We start from the raw sequence: 20,801 nt of genomic DNA, 5'->3' as shown, positions 1-20,801 counted from the left end.
ACTGAGAGCGGGAGAAACAGAATGAGGTTGTCTGCTAAGTCGTTCCTAGTACAGTATTCCCGTTAGTGGGTGGTGCCAGTCACCTACACTAAACAATCAAAGAGCTACCGCAATTTTTTAATATTTAAGCTGATGCGTGAGTGAAACCACTAGCTATGTAATTACTTGGTAAGTTACTTATACAAAAATAAAAATTCCAATTGCTTACCATTTTCATCATTGGAATAGTCTCCTAATCCATTCTGTGATCTAGAATGCATTGAAAGGTTATTCTGCCTTGCTACTATCAAACTTGGAGGCTGGGGGGTTAAGAGAAAGGAAGATATTTCAGGGTAAAGTGCAGTTTATAACATAGCAGCATTCTTGTGACTACAGACTATATACTAATTAATTTAATTTTACAATTTAAATTAATACTTATTACTGCAATTTTGCTTTTATAAATTTGGTTACATTTTCCATCAAAGAATATTTTTAACTTCCTAAATTCAGCAGAGAGAGATATGTAGGGTTGCATCATAAATTCATTACAAAGCTAGCTATTACTTTACTGTGTTTCATAAATACAAATTTAATATTTTACTTATACTTTAAAACCTGACAATTGCACATCAAACCAAATGCCAAAAATTTTTTTGAATTAACAGTGGTTATAGTCAATTAAGATATCTTGCTTGCTTACCATACACTTGCATCATTTAGATGGGTTGAAAGTAGGGCACTATTAGGAAAACAGGAGGCTTATTTTGTAAAGTAAAAAAAGGACGCTACATTACATAAAACTTTGTACTTGGCGTTAAAATAAAAAAATTTAATTCCCTATTTATAACAAAGTCCGATTTAGGATATTTTCTAGGCTATTCAGCAGTTATTCAGCAGAAAATATCAGTGGTGCATGAGATCATCTACCTCCTAAGCGGCTGGATCTGGAAAGAAGATTCTTCTCCATGCTTGTGCTTCAAATATATGCTGGACATCATTAAATTGTTGGTGTGGGCCCCCCTCCTTTATGTCTTTTGCCAAAGTATCTGTATACAGGAGTACTATAAAAGATGCTCCTTCAGTCATCAATGCTCTTTATCTTCTGTTGCCTAACTTCATGTGGCACTCCAGCTGTTATCTAGTTGGTCATGGGTACCTTCAATTTAATCAAATCTACAGTAGTACCTGGATATCCAACATATATCTCAAAAGGATCCCAGTCTTTTTCACATGAGGTGTGTTCTCCTATTCTATAACAGTCTTTATCTGTATGACATGTTACCAGTCAAGTACATTCATCAGTTACAAGGCAACTGCCTGGAAGTGGGCTTCTGTTAATGGTAAAGTGCTCCAGCAACAACAACTATTACTTCAAATATAGTATTTTACATAACTTATATCAGCACTGAAATTGTAACCAAAACAAGCTTATTTTTCCAGTTATCTTCTATGGGAAACAATAACATACACGTTTGTTCAAGTACCTACAGATTGCACCAACTAAGAAAAGCATTCTCCTTGTCCTTTCTCACAAAATGAACCACAGCAAGAATAAGAAATGGAGTCATTATGTTGTTCCTCTACCTGAGACCCAGTCCATGGATTAAATCAATGGCAAAGTGCAGTTTCACTAATAACCACCATTTAATATGAATCACTCCAGCCTATGCAGATCACTCTCTTGGAAGGTGTGAATATCTGCAGAGCAACCATATTCACAGCAAAATTCTTGGGAGACCTGCCCTGGTAGACACACTATGCCTGTTGAGTTCACCATGGTTTACTTGTAAGCCTGGAGATCATGCCTACAGCTGCCTGATCGACACTGATCAGTTACAGGAGCTATTGGATCACAGCTGGCACAAAGGTTAAATACCAGTAAATGCAGAGAAACTGCCTGAACTTGTTCCATATGGAAAGTTCTCTGAGATAAGTTCAATGTACAAAAGAGACTGCTGAACCCTTCTTCTAGGGGCAGCTAAGGTTACTTTCTTCAATACAGACAACATGATGCTGTTGTCCAGTTAATATCAGTGGTGCATAAGGTCATTTACATTTAAAGCTGCTAGATCTGAAAAGAAGCTTCTTCTTCATGCTTGTACTTTGAATTTATCTGGACATCATTAAATTGTTGGACTCCAGCTATTGTGACCCACCTACCAATCACCAACCCTCTGTAAGAACTCCTGGGACTCAGTCATTCAGCACTGAAAAGGAAATTGATAGTAGAAAGGTTTTAAAGGTGTAACAGGAGGAAAACCTCGCAGACAGAGCTTAGACCCCTAGGGGGGCTGTAAAAACTGGGAACCTTCAGAGAAAAATGGTACTTTCATGATAAAAGAGCTTAGTTTCATATAAAATTAGTTTCAATAAAGTATACTTACCAAGTAATTACACAGCTATACTTTCTATTCACGTGGCAATTAAAAATTTGAAGTTCACGGTAGCGATTCATTTGTTTTTTAGTGTAGGTAACTACCCAGCCCTCTATCGGGGAACAATAGGTATAACAAAAAGAGAGGATCACTTCTATTGTGCTTAATGTCTATCAGAGGGGAGGAGGGAGGGCTCTGATCTGTAATTACCTGGTAAGTATATATGAAACTTAATTTTATCTTGAAAATACCATTTTCATATATGTAACTTACCAAGCAATTACACAGCTGAAACCCACATTGATAGGTGGTGGGATAAATGGACATATTCTGTTCCAAAAACAGTCTGTTATGAAGATGAAAATGTCATTTTTATGATAAAATAAAGTTTTATATATACTACCAAACAATTACATAGCTACTAGCTTTCCACACAGCAGTCTTAAGAATCCAAATCTTTGCTGTGGCGCTACCATCGCTAGTGTAAGTGACAAGTCCCGCCCACTTTTGGGACTGATAGGTACAACTCAGAAAAGAGCTTCAATTCATTCAATGCCCATATGTCCGTTACAGGGAGCAGGGTGAGCTCTGATTATGTAATTGCTTGGTAAGTATATATAAAACTATTTTATCATAAAAATGTCTTTTTTTATATAAGTGACTTACCAAGCAATTACATAGCTGATTCCACACTGAGAGGAGGTGGGAATCATGACATGTTCTAATCCAAAACATTTATAAAGATAATGATTTCAAACTAGAGAGGTTGACAGCATTGGGTCAATGCTTGCTGTACCTTAACTGGTAAGAGAGCTGCTTTAGGCAGGTACCGCCTCTGGTCGGCGCTCACCTTAACCTGTAGAGGACATGGCAGTATTGGCCAAGAGCCGCCTCTACTTTAGTGGGTACTTTGCAGCCATGGAAGTTTACCGATGGTTAACAAAGACAAAAAATAGCATCCTTGCCCTGTACATAGACCAGAAAAAACACAACACTGTCACCTACAACTAAAATAAAGAGCCACTAACCCAACCATTAAAACTGGTGGGTACTCCATGTACACTTTAGCCCCAAGCATCCCTTAAACTCAACGACCTTACAACAAGGCGAAGGGACGGAAGAGGGACAGAGAGCCCTCTATGCTTCCTTTCTCAACTATGCCAGCCATGGATCCCGGAAGTCAGCGCCGAGCACCCGGAATTTGGCGGCAAGAGCCCCACTGTTGACGGCTAGTGCCCAAGTATTGGCTCTGAACTCTCCACAGTTGGCGCCAAATGGTCGAGTGTGTAAGACTGACCCGAGGTGGGCGCCAAGCGAGTCGAAAAAGAGGGACACTACTGGCTGAGAGCGACAGCCTGAACCTCATGAGCTTTGACCATAAGGGAAGATAAAACATCTTCCTGAACTTGAGAATGCATTTCTGTAATCAAACTTCTAAGGAAGAAAGAAGGCACATTCTTTGACAGAGGGCGTGAAGGGATCTTCACTGAGCACCGAAACTTGTCGGAGGGTCCTCTGATCTTTTCTGTCCTCTGAAGATAGAACTTCAAGGTTCCCACAGGACAAAGAAGTCTCTCTTTCTCCCCTGGCCTGAGGATGTCCATTAACCATTAAACGCCGAGCCTCTATTTACAAAAGTGTTTGCCGTATGCCGGCGGCATTCGGGAGTTAGCGCCGAAGAGGAAAAAAAGTTTTTTCAAAAAATCACAGCACGCTTAATTTTTAAGATTAAGAGTTCATTTTTGGCTCCTTTTTTTGTCATTGCCTGAAGTTCAGTATGCAACCATCACAAATTAAAAAAAATATCATTATCATATATAAATATTGAAATATATGACAGTGCAAAAAAAAATTTCATACTGTATATAATTGTATACAAATCGCACTGTGAGCAAAACGGTTAAAGCTAATGAGTTATTTTTTTTTTTTTGTATTGTACACTAAATTGCGATGACTTTGGTATTTAACAAATTGTAAAACAATCAAAGCAACACAGAGAAAATATTATCACAAAATGATCCATGAATTCGTAACTCGCGGACGTAAAAAAAAGTTATTTTTCAAAAATTCACCATAAATCGAAATATTGTGCTAGACTTCCCGTTTGTTGCAAAATGAACGTAATTGTTTGAATATTATTAGAATGTAAGTGTTTTAGCTTACAATTGCATTTTTCGACCATTTCGGTCGAGTTAAAGTTGACCGAAGGTTGAAATTTTTTCTATTTATCGTGATTTATATGAATATATTTCAAAACTGATAAAAGCTACAACCATGAGTTATTTTTTGTTGTATTCTACATGAAATTGAGCACATTTTAATATATAAAACTTTATGTAACGACTAATATAAAACGGTGCAAACATTATGACAAAGTGACGAAAGAATTTCTGAGATGTTCGGCTGAGTTACCGCGCGGACGTAAGGAAGAAGTTTTTTTTTAAAAATTCACCATAAATGGAAATATTGTGCTAGAGACTTCCAATTTGTTGCAAAATGAAGGTAAATGATTGAATGTTACTAGAATGTAAGCGTTTTAGCTTACAATTGTGTTTATCGACCATTTCGGTCGAGTCAAAGTTGACCGAAGGTTGAAATTTTGGCACTTATCGTGATTTATATGAAAATATTTCAAAACTGATAAAAGCTACAACCATGAGTTATTTTTGTTGTATTCTACATGAAATTGAGCACATTTTCATATATAAAACTTTATGTAATGACTAATATAAAACGGTGCAAACATTACAACAGCGACAAAAGAATTTCTGAGATGGTCGGCCGAGTTACCGTGCGCGGATGTAAGGAAAAATGTTTTTTTTTTTAAATTCACCATAAATCGAAATATTGTGCTAGAGACTTCCAATTGGTTGCAAAATGAAGGTAAATGATTGAATATTACTGGAATGTAAGAATTTTAACTTACAATTACGTTTTTCGACCATTTCGGTCGAGTCAAAGTTTACCAAAAGTTGAAATTTTGGCACTTATCGTGATTTATATGAAAATATTTCAAAACTGATAAAAGCTACAACCATGAGTTATTTTTTGTTGTATTCTACATGAAATTGCACACATTTTCGTATATAAAACTTTATGTAACGACTAATATAAAATGGTGCAAACATTACGACAAAGTGACAAAAGAATTTCTGAGATGTTCAGCCGAGTTACCGTGCGCAGACATAAGGAAAAAGTTTTTTTCAAAAATTCACCATAAATCGAAATATTGTGCTAGAGACTTCCAATTTGTTGCAAAATGAAGGTAAATGATTGAATATTACTAGAATGTAAGAGTTTTAGCTTACAATTGCGTTTTTCGACCATTTCAGTCAAGTCAAAGTTGACTGAAGGTTGAAATTTTTTTGTAGTCGACGTACAGTACGTCCACTCGTCACCTGACAGACAATTTTAGTCGACTTACGATACGTCCAGTCGGCGTTTAAGGGTTAAGCTCCTAATAATGAACAAGCGAGGCCGAGGTTTGGAAACATCCTCATTCTTGGTGAGGAAAACAAGAGAGAGAGAGAGAGAGAGAGAGAGAGAGAGAGAGAGAGAGAGAGAGAGAGAGAGAGAGAGAGAGAGAGAGAGAGAGAGAGAGTATACTGCATTTCCATCTGCAAAACCTACTCTCATGTTGAAGGCTTACCTCTTGCTATCGCGTTTGCAATCTCTAATGCCACAAGAATGAGAGTCTCCCCAGTGAGATTCTGAAAAGAGTCCGATCTGGGTTGTTAGAAGGATGAGCTCCTAAGCCACTTCAGAACAACATCCAAATTCCAGGAGAGAAAATCCAGGCTTTCTAATGGAGGTTTCGAAGGATCTGATAAAATCTCTGAGGTCTTACAACAATGGCCTATACCCCTTTATGGTAGAAGAAGACAACTTCCTATCGGTCCTCAGGAAAGGCCAAAAGTCAGCTAACTTGCTTATAGAGGTTTCAGAAGATGAGATGTTATCTGTCAGTACCATCCTCTGAAAGCTGACCACTTGGATTGGTAGAGCCTGCTAGCAGAAGATTTTTTGCGCCTAGCAAAAGCTTCTGTAGTTTGCTTTGAAAAGCCTTTACACTCTGACAAAGCCCCCCAACAGTCTGAAGCCTGTCAGGGCCCGAGTGGACAATCCTTGATGGGACCTGAGGAAGTGTGCTTGTCTGAGCAGCGACTGTCTTTGTGGCAGAAGTCTTGGGAAGTCCACTAACAGGCACAGCAGATCTGGAAACAATTCTTACCTGGGCCAGAATGGAACGCTGATCAATTCAGAAGGTGGGAAGGCGTGGACATCCAAGCCCGTCCAATCCAACAGCATGGCATCCGTCGCCATGCGAGATGGTCCGTGACTGGGGAGCCACAGAGAGGCACATGATAACTTCTTGATGTTGCGAAGAGGCCCACAGCTGGTTTCGTCTTTACTATGAATAAGTTCAGGGCGCTGACGTCCAGGACAGGCCTCCAGCCCCCCGATGATTTGGGGACTTGGAAGGGTTGGTTGTAAAACCTCTCCGATTAATGATCCAGTACCTCCTCTATTGCCCCATCTTGAATCAAGGACTCTACCTCTTGACCAAGAGCCAAAAAACTTCTTGGACCCTGCTGAGCAGGTCATCGAGATGATCGGAGACCTGGACAAGGGAGACCTGTCTGAGAGGAATGGAGTAACCACTTCTCACTACTTGGACCACCCAGTCCACTCCTGTGCGACTCCATTCCTCCCAAAAGAGACAAAGCTCGCCTCCAACGGGTGCATGAAGGACAAAAGCTTCATTTCTTAGCAGCAGGCTTGAAAGTAAACTTCTTGATGGACCTCGATGGAGGACGCAGGTTAGCTTGAGGTCTGGGTTGAGGTTTTGATCTTGCTCCATGAAAGGGCTGCAGTTGCAAGGGCAAGAAATACTTGGAACAGAGGGAGTTTCCTTCAGGCGCTTGGCAGACTGAGCTAAAGGATCTGTAGTGGATTTCTTCTGAAGGGCTGATAACACTTCCTTAACTGTCTCCTGAAGGAAGAGATGGGTCTTGCCTAAGGGAGAAAACAAGACCGCTGATTTCTGCTTCGTAGTTACTTCCTTTGTGGCAAATGAACACCACAACTTCCATTTCTTGAGGATGCCCATCGAGAAAAGAGAAGCAAGTTCAGCAGAACCATCCCTGACGGCTTTACGGCACATGGTAAAACACCAAGTCAGTCAGAAGCAAAATCTTCGGCAGGGTCAGACAGTCTTCAATTTTTTCTTGCCAAAGCTCCCACAGTCGAGTCCAGAAAACTGAAGATCTCCAAAACTTTAAAAAAGTTCTTGACGAGATGAACAAGATCGAGAGAGAAAAACATAATCTTGGCAAGGCGAATGCAGCTCAGCACGTAGCATCAACCAGACCGGGGAAGTCCCCTTGGGAGAAGTCAGAGACTCCCAATGCAGGTGCCTCTCCAGTCGCATATAAGCGGTATTTCCTCTTCAGAAGCTTAGAGGGAGGGAAGGCAAAGGTAGCTTTACCTTGTTCCCTATCATAGGTCAACCACTCATTCACTTCTTGAAGGAATTTCTTCAAAGAGGAGGAAAGAACTAACTTGGGAGATGAGCAGCGTCCAAAGAGCGTTTCCTCATGAGGAAGGTAGACGCAGGTGAAGCAGAAGAAGCAGGGTCGAAAAAGTCAGGAAAGTTTGCCAGGAAGAACTTCAGCAAACTGGAGTAAGCTAATGAAGGGATGGAATCATGCTCTGCTTCCGCCTCATCTGATGAAATCAGAGACAAAGATGGATCCTTGCTCTTTGAAGATGAAGATCTTTTCTTCAAAAAACCCATAATATCCTCCAGCTGACGACAAAGTGGGGCCAGGGAAGAATCCTGCGGAGATGGGCGCGGAAACGGCGAGGTTAGCACCGAGCAGTCCGCAGCTGGCGCCGAGCAGACTGAAGTTGGTGCTGCGTAGGTTGAAGAAGCTGAGTTCAGCGCCAAAGTGAGCGACATGGGGATGGGCGTTCAGAAACACGAGACTGAAGAGAAGAGGGCGATGGACACTTACGAGAAAGATCAGGGAGACTAGGCACAAGCACTGGTCGCTCAAAAACCTCATAGACTACCGGCTGTCCGAAGGTGGAATGGTGATGAAGGTTGTAGACTGGCACTTGTCTCCTTATACCTCTTAACAGGAGGAGGACAACTGTCCACAATGGCAGACTGCCTCTTCAAAGGCCTAGAGGAGATAACTCAAAGCCGCTGGCATGTATGTCGGGCAACAAGTTACCCGAGTCTGATGACAGACGATTAGCACTAACTGAGCCACCTTTCCAGTGGCGCTCAGCTGCAGCCTGGGAACAGGCAACAGGCTGTGGTGACTTAGCAGTATAGCTGGTATAGCTGTGAGAAGTCCCTGCTTTTAAAAGGAGCTTTGGAATGAAGGAGTCTTCTGAACACCCATAAAGCAACAGAGACAAAATCTGCCCTTGCCCTGAACACAATACCAAAATACAATAGACCAAATAAAGTAGTTACCTACACCAACAATAATAATAATGATTAAAAACCATCATACCACTACCACAGACTGGTGGGCTCTCAGGTTACAAGTACCCCCAGGTTCCCCAAAAGAAACTCAACACCCAAAATTCAAGGCGAAGAAGTTATGGATAAGAAGGGGTGCTTCCTATGCTTCTTCCCCCAACACCAAGCCAACCACCAATAACGGACCTAGGGTACTGTGAGTTTCAAACGTCATTTCTATTTTTTCATAGTGTGAGGCAAAAATGGAACTGCATTTCCAGTATGTTAACTGGAGGACTGTCGAGAGCGACAGTTACGCCTAAAAGGATACGAAGTAGTGACAGCCCTAATATTGTATGCTCTCGCCTTAAAGGTAGGCAGGACATCTTCTATTATATGAGAGTGTGCCTCTATAATAAGGCTTCTGAGGAAAAATGACAGCTCATTCTTGGACATGGGTTTTGATGGATTCTTCACAGAACACCAGAGATTACTGGCAGGGCCTTTGATCCTCTCAGTCCTGTCTAAGTAATACCTCAAAGCCCTTACTGGGCAAAGGACCCTTTCCTCCTCCTCTGGTCCTAGAATGTCCAGTAAGTTCTTAATGGAGAACAAGCGTGGCCAGGGTTTAGATGGAGGCTCGTTCTTAGCTAGGAAGCCAAGCAAGGAGGTGCAGACAGCGTCTCCTTGAGAAAAACCGATGCACTTGTCAATAGCCTGCAACTCGCTTACCCGTTTAGCAGTAGCCAAAGGTACCGGCAGTCCCCAGTTAACAGGGATCCGGTTTTACGGCGCTTGTCTAGCGACGAAAATTGGCAATTTCTGGTGCTGAAAATCGCCAAATTCTGCTTTTATTGGTGCTGATAATTGGGTATTGGCAGCAATACATACCTAACAGAGGTGCTGATAACCAAAAATCGGTGCTTTTTGGAGCCGATAAGCCCCAAAAATTGCCGAAAAAGCCCCGAAAATCACTGATTTTCAGTTAGCAGCGATTTTTGGTTATCATCACACCCTCAGAATAGAATCCCTGCTGATAACCAGGGACTGCTGTACTAGAAAAAGAGTCTTCTTTGTCAGGTTCTTAAATGAAATGGAACGGAGAGGCTCAAATGCAGGGCCTGTTAACCATTTAGGCACCACATCTAGGTTCCACGATATGAGTCGTCTCTCACCTGTTTGGTAGTCTCAAAAGACTTAATTATATCACTCAGGTCTTGATTAGATGCCAAGTCCACTCCTCTATGCTTAAAAACAGATTCTAACTTCGACCTATAGCCTCTAACAGTTGAAGAAGAGAGCCCCTTGGAGGTCCTTAGAAATAGAAGGAAGTCCACTATTTGAGCTATAGTGGTTTTAGCAGATGAAATGTTATTGTTGCTACACCTCGTGGAAGATAGCCTACTTATCCAGGCAGACTTGGCTGGTAGACTGACATCTGCATCTTGTAATAGCTTCTGCAGCTTGCTTTGAAAATCCCTTCGCTCTGACAAGTCTCTGGATGGTCTGAAGCCTGTCAGAGGTAGAGCGGATAGTCCTTGATGGAATTTCCAAAAGGCCAAGTTCCTTGGCAAGGAGAAGGGTTATCTGCAGATCCTTCATGCATTGCTCCTGTGATGGGAAGTGGAGGAGCCAGTCATCTAGGTATAAGCATGTTGATACCTAGCAGATGTAGCCATCTCGTGAGGGGAGGTAGGAATTGCGTGAATACCCGAGGGGTAGTGGAGAAACCAAAACACAGAGGTTGAAACTGGAAAACTCTGCCCCCAAAGACAAATCTCAGCTATTTCCTCGATTCCAGATGTACTAGAATGTGGAAATATGCATTCTGCATGTCTAGTGTTATCATCCAATTGCCCTGCTGGATGGAGGATAACACTGACTGATTTGTCTCCATCTTGAACTTCGTTTTCTGTACGTAGAAGTTCAAGGACAGGTCTCCACCATCCCGATGACTTGGGGACTACGAACAAGCCCTTTTTCTTAGGAGATGACATTTCCTCAGTGAGAGCTATGAACCTCTTGGAGCCCTCCGAGTATGCCATCAATGTGATTGGTGAAGTTACGAGAGGAGGGTACTCTATGAATGGAACAAAGTAACCCTCTTTGAGAACCCTGACCGTCCAAGGCTCCATACCTCTGGCACTCCACATCTTCCAGAAGAGGGAGAGTCTGGCCCCTACAGGCGCACGAAGGATAGGGGCGTCACTTTCTGGTAGAGGGTTTAGCTGAAGTCTTGATGGACCTTGTGGGGGAACGCACCTTGGAATGGGACCTAGAGAAATTCTGTCTGCATCCCCGAAAGGGCTGTGGCTGCAGAGGAGAGACAGATTTTTGACGAAAAAGAAGGCTCCTTTGGGCACTTCAATGACTGGGCTAAAAGGTCTTGCACCGATCTTTCCTGCAAATTGGTAGCAATCTCCTTAACCGCTGATTGCGGGAACAAATACTGCCTGTCCAAAGGAGAGTACAAAAGCGCAGATTTCTTAACAGAAGTCACTCCTTTCATGGTGAAGGACCACCACAACTCCCTCTTCTTAAGAACTCTGATGACAAAAATAGCTGCCACCCCTAACTGCTTTATCCACGCAGGCTAACACACCCAGCCAATCCGAAGCAAGTCAGTTGCTAAAACGTCGTGTTCTTCTATATTGCGAGCAAGAGCTCTGATTGTCCAGTCAAGGAAGCTGAACACTTCAAGTACTTTGAACAAGGGTTTCACAAGATGGTCGAACTCCGAGGAAGCAAAGAAAACCTTTGCCAATGAAAATGCCAAACAAGCATCGAGCCAAGTCTATCAATCCTAAGAAGTCACCTTGGGAAGAGGCAGCACCTCCCAAGGATGAAGCTTCTCCTGTTGTGTAAATCTCCTGGCCATCAGTCTTGCTGGAGGAAAGGCAAAAGCAGCCATCCCTTGCTCCTTCTTCGCAGAAAACCAATCCTCTACCTCCTTATGAGCCTTCCTTGCAAAGGGAGAGAGAACCATCTTAGGTAGATGAGCACTTGAATCTGCCTGATTTCTCATAAGAAATGTGGAAGCAGGCAAAAATGGGGCTACTAGCTGGAAGTGCGAGGGGAAGGCTGCCAAAAAATACCTCATCAGGGAAGTATACGCTGTAGGAATAGGCTCTTGGATGACTTCTTCCCCTGCTGAGGAGACAGGCGACAATGAAACATCTTAAGAAGCTTATGCGAAGGGGAGCCTCATGCAGCAAGCCCAGTACAGGCAATCCCTGATTATTGGCAGGGGCTCCGTTCCGACAGCGTGACAATAAGCGAAAATCGCTGATAAGCGGAAATAGGCGATTTTCTGCAAAAATTGCCAATTTTCGTAACTAGACAAGCCTCATAAAACTGGATCGCCGATAACCGAGCCTATCAATAACCATGGACTGCCTGTACATCTTCTAATTGCTTCTCAATATGAGCAAAAGAGGGATCCCCTGACACGAGAGCAGGAGAAGAAGACGAAGGCAGGTGCTTGGTTGGCATCAGCAAGTGCTTAGAAGTTGGGTGGCGCTGTGACAAATAATCTGGTCGTTCATGTGGATGCCCAGAAGAAGAGTGTTTCCTGGAGGAGCGCTTAGACGCCAAAGACTGACGTTCTGCACGGGAACGCTCGGGAAAATGACGAACTGGGCTGCACCGTATACTGCAACCTGGTTGCAGGCTAACAGAAGGGTCTCTAGCACTCTTCGGAGAAATGAGAGAGGCCTCTCTACCATGACATCTCTTCAAGGGACAAGATTCTCCCGGAAAACACCAAAAAGTCTCTTATCTGGACTGAAGAGATCAGTCGGATGATAACTGGTGAGCACTCACAGCAACGCCTTTCCAATGGCTGTCAGAACCACCAACCACTGAATCAGATGAGGGGGCGACTGCCCGTGGGCAAACCCCGCTGACCTTTGGACCTCCAGTATATCTATTCCAAGGTTTAGGGGAGTGTGGCAGTGACCTTCATCTGGGAGCATCAGTGGGACGAACAGCCACCTCCTCCACTGGCACTGGCATTGGCACTTGCTTAACCCTTAAACGCCTATTGGACGTATCATACATCGACTAAAATTGTCTGTTGGGTGCCGAGTGGATGTACCGTACGTCGACTACAAAAAATTTCAACCTTCGGTCAACTTTGACTCGAAAAACGCAAATGTAAGCTAAAACTCTTACATTCTAGTAATATTCAATCATGTACCTTCATTTCTTTTTGAAACAAATTGGAAGTCTCTAGCACAATATTTCGATTTATGGTGAATTTTTTAAAAAAACTTTTTTCTTACGCACGGGCGGTAACTCAGCCGAAAATTTCATAAATTCTTTCATCATTTTGTCGTAATTTTTGCACTGTTCTATATTAGCCGTTACATAAAGTTTTATATATGAAAATGTGCGAAATTTCATGTACAATACAGCAAAATACAACCCATGGTTGTAGCTTTTATCAGTTTGGAAATATTTTCATATAAACCACGATAACTGCCAAAATTTCAACCTTCGGTCAACTTTGACTCGACCGAAATGGTAAAAAAACGCAATTGTAAGCTAAAACTCTTAAATTCTAGTAATATTCAATCATTTAACTTCATTTCGCAACCAATTGGAAGTCTCTAGCACAATATTTCAATTTATGGTGAATTTTTGAAAAAACTTTTTCCTTACGTCCGCGCAGAAATTCTTTCAATCACGTTGTCGTAATGTTTGCACTGTTTTATATTAGTCGTTACATAAAGTTTTATATATGAAAATGTGTGCAATTTCATGTAGAATACAACAGAAAATAACTCACGGTTGTAGCTTTTATCAATTTTGAAATATTTTCATATAAATCACGATAACTGCCAAAATTTCAAGCTTCGTCAACTTTAACTCGACCGAAATGGTCAAAAACGCAATTATAAGCTAAAACTCTTACATTCTAGTAATATTCAATCATGTACCTTCATTTTGCAACAAACTGGAAGTCTCTAGCACAACATTTCGATTTATGGTGAATTTCTGAAAAAAAATTTTTTCCTTATGTCTGCGCCACTGTAACTCGGCCAACATCTCAGAAATTCTTTCATCATGTTGTTGTAATGTTTGCATCGTTTACATTAGTCGTTACATAAACTTTTATATATGAAAATGTGCACAATTTCATGTAGAATACAACAGAAAATAGCTCATGGTTGTAGCTTTTATCAGTTTTGAAATATTTTCACATAAATCACAATAACTGCCAAAATTTCAACCTTCGGTCAACTTTAACTCGACCGAAATGGTAAAAACGCAATTGTAAGCTAAAACTCTTACATTCTAGTAATATTCAATCGTTTAACTTCATTTTTGCAATAAATTGGAAATCTCTAGCACAATATTTCGATTTATGGTTAATTTTTAAAAAACATTTTCCTTACGTCTCTTGCTGGTAACTCGGCCAACATCTCAGAAATTCTTTCGTCTCGTTGTCGTAATATTTGCACCGTTTTATATTAGTCGTTACATAAAGATTTATATATGAAAATGTGTGCAATTTCATGTACAATACAACAAAAAATAACTCATGGTTGTAGCTTTAACAGTTTTGAAATATTTCCATATAAATCACGATAAATAGAAAAAATTCGACTTTCGGTCAACTTTAACTCGACCGAAATGGTTGAAAACTGCAATTGTAAGCTAAAACACTTACAGTCTAGTAATATTCAATCAATTAGCTTCATTTTTCAACAAACGGGAAATTTCTAGCACAATATTTCGATTTATGGTGAATTTTTGAAAAAAATATTTTTTACGTCCAGCTCGTTACTTAATTCATGCATCATTTTGTGATAATATTTTCTCTGTGTTGCTTTGATCATTTTAAAATTTGTTATATACCAAAATCATTGCATTTTAGTGTACAATACAACTAAAAAAATTAACTCATTAGCTTTAACCGTTTTGCTTACAGCGATTTGTATACAATTATATACGAGTTTTTTTTTTTCGCTGTCATATATTCCAATATTTATATATGATAATGATATTTTTAATTTCTGATGGTTGCATACTAAACTTCAGGCAATAAAAAAAATGAGCCAAAAATGAACTCTTAATCTTAAAAACTAAGCGTGCTGTGATTTTTGAAAAAACTTTTTTCCGCTTCAGCGCTAACTCACCGAATGCCGCCGGCATACGGGAGACGTTTTTGTAAATAGGGCTTCGGCGTTAAAGGGTTAATACTCTGCACTTTGTCCATAAGGCCCTTACGCTACTCGCCTTACTTGGACACAGTACTGACCATAAGATCAAATTTGCAGTCAAACTTACTCTTGAGGCTGGCTATGGCATCAGGTTCAGAAGCATGGGAGCCAGGAACAGGAGTTGATGGAAAAATATTAGGAGGACTAAAGATGGGGGATAAAACAAGGGCAGGAGAAGAATTAATATTACGGTCCATAACTTGAATATTAGTGACAGGTTCTATGTGCCGAGCCCTACCTTCAGCTCTGGCAGCTGTCTTCCTCTTTCTATCCCTATCTAAGTAATCCAAATGAGACCTCGAAACTTTCCATTTCTTCATATTCCATCCATCACATTCAGCACAAGTAAGATCTTTTGAACACTCTTGTCCTCTATATTCTGCACAGATCGTATGACTATCATAGGGCACTTTCGTCATCTGGGTCTTGCAACCCTCCCTACAATATCTAATACTTGATGAACTAGAATCAGACACCACGAAAGAGAAATTGCAGTTATCCAAACTAAGCTGAGCTGAAAAGCTACCAAAACAATCAGTACTTCACCAAATCCTTGGGAAAAGCGATGAAAAACCTCAAATTCAACCGCCAAAACATTTGATGTTGCTTCGAACACCAGCAGAAAAGAAGTGATTCTCTCTGTTTTGTTGTGTCTATTTTTCCCCGAAAAAAGGTGGGGTGGTTACCTACACTAAAAAAACAAATGAGTCGCTACAGCAAGCTTCAAATTTTTTATTTACTGCTGCAAGAGTAGAAAGTATAGCTGTGTAATTACTTGGTAAGTTACATATATGAAAACTTGGTGTGAGAGACTGCCGTGTTATCACAAGAGTACAATGTTTCTCTAGTAGATTAGTCACCAGATATCCTTTTGCAGCATAAGTCTTGATGCAAAAATCAACCTGAAGAGGTAGGTGTCCTCAGAATTACAACTATATTTAGAGTAAAGCAGAGTATTCAAACCAGTGTCACATTTCTGGCATATGAAGCTGACCCAAAAGAACCTATTATTAAGAAAGGGGTAAGAACTGGAACAGGATAAAGACGATGAAGCTAAACACCTTGGTGAGAAAAAATGATAGGGAAATATAAAAGAGCAAACTACAATGCAACTACAAAAAATCTTTACTGATGCCTACAGATGTGATAACCCATGATAGCAAATGTCTTCAATGTGCCTATAATGATACAAGGTCTATCTCCCTCACGAATGTTTTCAGATACATTAATCTTCCATCTTCCTTTTGAATGATTTATGACACTAACTCGACACATACTCCCTAGAATATTACTCACACCAATTAAACAAGGAACTAATGTTGGTGGAGATATCTTATTCTGCTATAACCACATTCTGTTAGTCTTATGAAAATGTTCCGAGTTCAGCTAATGCGCATACAGGCAGTCCCTGGTTATTGGCGGGCTTGGTTATTGGAGATCCGGTTTTACAGGGCTTGTCTAGCGACGAAAATAGGCAATTTTTGGCACTGAAAATTGCCAATTTCCACTTACTGGCACCGATAATTGGGTATTTACGCCAATACATACCTAACAGAGGCGCTGATAACCAAAAATTGCCGATTTTCGGTTATCGTCACACTGTCAGAACGGAACCCCCGCCGAAAACCAGGGACTGCCTGTATACAGTACTATATATGGCAATCTGGCATAAGTAACAATTTTTATGTCAAATGGACATATCAAAATTAATGCAGTCAACTAAAATTTTGTAGATGTTCCATAGACCACAGGATCAATTAACCTTTCCACTCCTGACCCTTATAAACAATTCTGTGGGAAGGGTCAGTGATTTGAGCAGTAGATATAAAAATATTTATACCTTTTTGTTCAAGGATGTACAGCTCTGACAATTTTCAAGGTGTACTACTCAATTTTGTTTCATCTTGAGGATGAATAATTTTTCTATTCAATGGAATAAAAATCCCTGCCAAAATAACAGTTTTTAAAAGTAAATTGCATTTTTCCTAACTATACAAACCTGAGGTCCTTTACATTAGGAATTGCTTACGGCGAAGCTGGACACGGCCATTAAACTCTTGAGCAGTGTGGTTAGGCAGTAACTACTGTCAGGTAGGTGGGAATACCCGCCTGCCTGGATGTAAACATTCCAGTTTGCCTTTTGGCCCAGGTTCAGATTGAGGAGTGGCATAAGGTGGGCATAAAATGTAATGTAAAGGTCCTCAGGTTTGTATAGTTAGGAAAAATACGATTTACTTTTAAAAACTGTGATTTGTTCCGACACAATATACAAACCATTGGTCCTTTACATTAGGAAGACTTACTTGTTGGAGGGAGGAATCTGGGTGAGTCTCTTGAATTGACTGGATTTCTGCACACCTGGGCTACTCCTGGTCAAAGGAGCAAGGAGGAGTACCATGCCTCTGACATATTGAACAGAGTGTAGGAACTGCAAGATCAAATGTCAGAACTGGACCTTTTTGCATGAGTTAGGAAACAACTCATAAAAATGGGCTAGAAAGAATCTAAGAGTTGGAGGCAGTAAGGAAAACGGGTGCTCAATGTGTAATCTTACTGCATTAGATCTCCAGCAAGTATTGGTCTGAGCCATTCTCATCCTGAAGGAGGAGAAATAGGAGGACGGGGAAGGAGGAGGAGGAGAAGCCTCACTCTCAGTATCCTTCTCACTTCCAGAACCAACACCTTAGGCAAGATGCTACTAATCCTCTTGAAGGAGCCAAGCAAGAAAACAAAACTTGTGAGCAACCACCGGCCAAGGAAAAAAGGTTCCAAGGGGCCTGTAGGCAAGACCACAGGAAGACAAGTGTGTGGTTTATGAGACCATATCTTGCTTCCAGACCAACAGAAACTTCCAGAAGGCGAGGAATGGACCAAGCCATTTGACTTCGTGAGCTCTCGGGTGGAAAGTATCGGTATCGTTGTTGCCAGCTGCCGAGTACCTTCTTCAATTGCTTCACGAAGTCATAAGAAAGATGTGTCCTTAGACATTTCTTCCTTGAGAGAGATAGTACTAGCGAAAACATCAACAACATCCAGGTTAGGAATGTCGAGCCTTTTCAGAAAGCACCACAGCTCCCTAATAGGACAAAGTAACGACTGATCTGGATCATCGATACAAAGTCCAAGGAGAAGGGGAACGAGAAGGACTCAAACCCGACAATAGATCCCGATGGATTAGGAGTCCACTTATGACACCTGAAAAGGAGTCAAGGTATTGATCCTCTTCACCTGTTCTTCCATCCTCTATGCCAAGACCGGAGCGAGATGAGAGATGGTCTAAGACCACAGGACAGGAACCCTAAACAAGAGTCACATGCCACCCAGGGAACAATTCCCTGGGACAGCAAGACTGAAGAAGCTTCTCATCCGTACCTAAATCTCGACTGAGGAGAAGATGGCTACTTCAGATAGAAGACAAGGGCCTACATTCTTCACAAATGAAAGAAAGAGAAGCACCCATGAGAGAAGACGAGAAAGTCCAGACCTGAAGAGCAACTCTGACCCGAGAAGAAGTTCCGTCAATGACACCAACCAGTGAAAGACGGATCCAGTCCCTGGAATAGTGTTGCAGAGGACTTCAAGAGATATCCAGCTACAGTAGACAACCTGTACTCGCGGTATCACGATTCACAGATTTCTCCGTGGAACATATATACACATTATTTGCGGAAAATTTGCCCATTCGCGGTATTTTTCACCGAGAAATATTCACTAATTACTGTATTTTCATATAATTTTCATGACTAAATGCACTTTTTGTGATAAAACTAATAAAATGCTAAGGTATAAGCATTTTTATAGAGTTTTTGTTGTGTTTGAACTATCAAAGTAGGCAGTTCTAAATGTTTTTAGAGGGGTTTTAAGTTTCACTGATTTTAGCTACTCGCGGATGGGTGAGATACACATCCCCTGCAAATACAAGGGGTTTACTGTATATCCGTTGCCGCTCAGCGAGAATGTCTATACTTGCAAGGAAAGCTGGTAGGTCTCCCAGTCCTGAACACACAGAGATGCACTGCCTGAAGAACCGTTTCTTGTGTAGCTGCTACAGGAAGTTGGGTCAAGGAGAACTCTTCTCAATGCCTCGGAAGCAGAGCTATCAGGTTGGGCGAAAGGCGAAGCTTTCCAGCATTTGTATGTAACTCGGGGTGAACAATGCTTGTAAACCCCTAGCGAAACAGACAAATACGGAGGGAAAAACGTAGATATTAGTTTTTCCCAAAAAGACCGCATGCCTCACTCTAGCGGCCTGTGTCTGGTAAGAGGGAGTGAGAAAACTACCAACTTTGCTGTGCAGGAAGGCAACAGAAAGATGGTCTCTCAGTCGAGCAGTCTTTTTGTGAATCTTCGTGAGGAAAAGAGTGAAGAGCACGTTCCGTCCCGATCACTCAAACCCGAGACCAAGCTCGCCTAACAATACATCCCCACCGGGAATATATCTGGCTAACTGAGCTATCAAGTGTGCTATAGAACACTTGAGTACCTGCAAATGTCGACGGATGAAACAGGAGGAAAAAACGATTCCCTCTTGTTTGTCAACGAATGCCACTAATGTGGTTTTGTTGTTCAACAACAAAACCACTGAGTGTCGCAAAACTCATCCTGAATTCTCGGAAGGCCAAAAGGCTGCTTGAGCCCAGGAAGTTAATGAGAAGGTACTAATTGTCTTGAGCACACACCTTCAAGACAAAGTCTTACAGGTGTGCGCCTATTCCTCAATCGGTGAGTCTGGAAGTAGACACACGATGTGAGGGGAATATGCAAGCATATTCAAAGGTTCCTTCAATCAAGCATTAGCCTAACCTTTTCCTCATACTTCAAAGAAGGAAGAAGGATGGAGGAATGGAAGCAGCCCTCCATTCTCCACCATGGATGAACTTGTCCGAAAAAAAGTATTCATCTGGTCGAGAACTCTCTCACAAGCAAGACCCGCGGCGGCCCCTGAAACTCTCGGCCTCTTCGGGAACTGCAAGGGTTGCGAGTGATGAATTTTATTCATTGGGGGAGACACAGTCCGGTCCAAGGGATCCTCACACTGACGAATTGGCGCAAAGTTCTCTGAAAAACGAGGGTGATCGCAATTTGAAGAGGAAGATCCTTGCTGCTTACGAAGCATGAAACTTCTGTACCTCTCTCCTTGGTGGGAGACCTTGACAGATCCCAAGAAACCCTCCTTGGCTACCTGTTTGCACTACGAGACAATCAGGGGACTGACACCAAAAGCATGCCAGGAAGCTGAAATCAGAAGACGAATTCATCAGAGCTCTCTCTGTCCGTCTCACGCCTCTCGGAACAACCAAGAGGAAAAGAGAATAGGTAAGGAGAAGAGTACCCCTACCTATCCTGCCAGTTAAGACCAGCAGGAGAGGCGGACCGTGAGCGATAATCAACCGAAGGAGATTATTGCCACACCGGGGAAGAAGAGCACTTGTGCCGTGGTAAAGCGCTTTCCTGGGAAGAGTAGAAAGTTCACTTGAACAGTGCGGGATCCCGATTTGGAAAACCGAGCGGGACCAAGCCAAGCCATACAGTACTGAGCTGATCACGCGGACGCGATCCAGACTGGGCGGTATGAGGTGGACTGGGGAGGCAGGCGGGGCGAGCCAAGCCAAGCCAAGCCAAGCCAAGCCAGTCTCACAAACACAATTGGAGCTGGACAGGGCGGAACTCGTATGTCATGAACTAGCGCTAATTTCCTGAACTTTAAACTCCTTCGAGGTCGAGGCTTCTCAAGAAGAAGGT

The 20,801-nt window shown here is 41.7% G+C and overlaps 1 protein-coding gene across 1 annotated transcript in view; it reads right to left on the bottom strand.

Annotated features, from left to right (window-relative positions):
* The window catches only part of Lnk (SH2B adapter-like protein Lnk), a 157,224-nt gene that overhangs the window by 47,251 nt on the left and 89,172 nt on the right, over positions 1-20,801 (bottom strand). The window contains exon 5 of the mRNA XM_067094982.1: positions 209-299. Coding sequence (XP_066951083.1) covers positions 209-299 — 91 coding nt within the window. The remainder of the gene's footprint in view (positions 1-208; positions 300-20,801) is intronic.

This window comes from Macrobrachium rosenbergii, chromosome 4 (genome assembly GCF_040412425.1).
Source record: "Macrobrachium rosenbergii isolate ZJJX-2024 chromosome 4, ASM4041242v1, whole genome shotgun sequence".
Taxonomy (NCBI): domain Eukaryota; kingdom Metazoa; phylum Arthropoda; class Malacostraca; order Decapoda; family Palaemonidae; genus Macrobrachium; species Macrobrachium rosenbergii.
The sequence above is the reverse complement of the archived record's forward strand: the minus strand, read 5'-3'. Positions and strand labels throughout refer to the sequence as shown.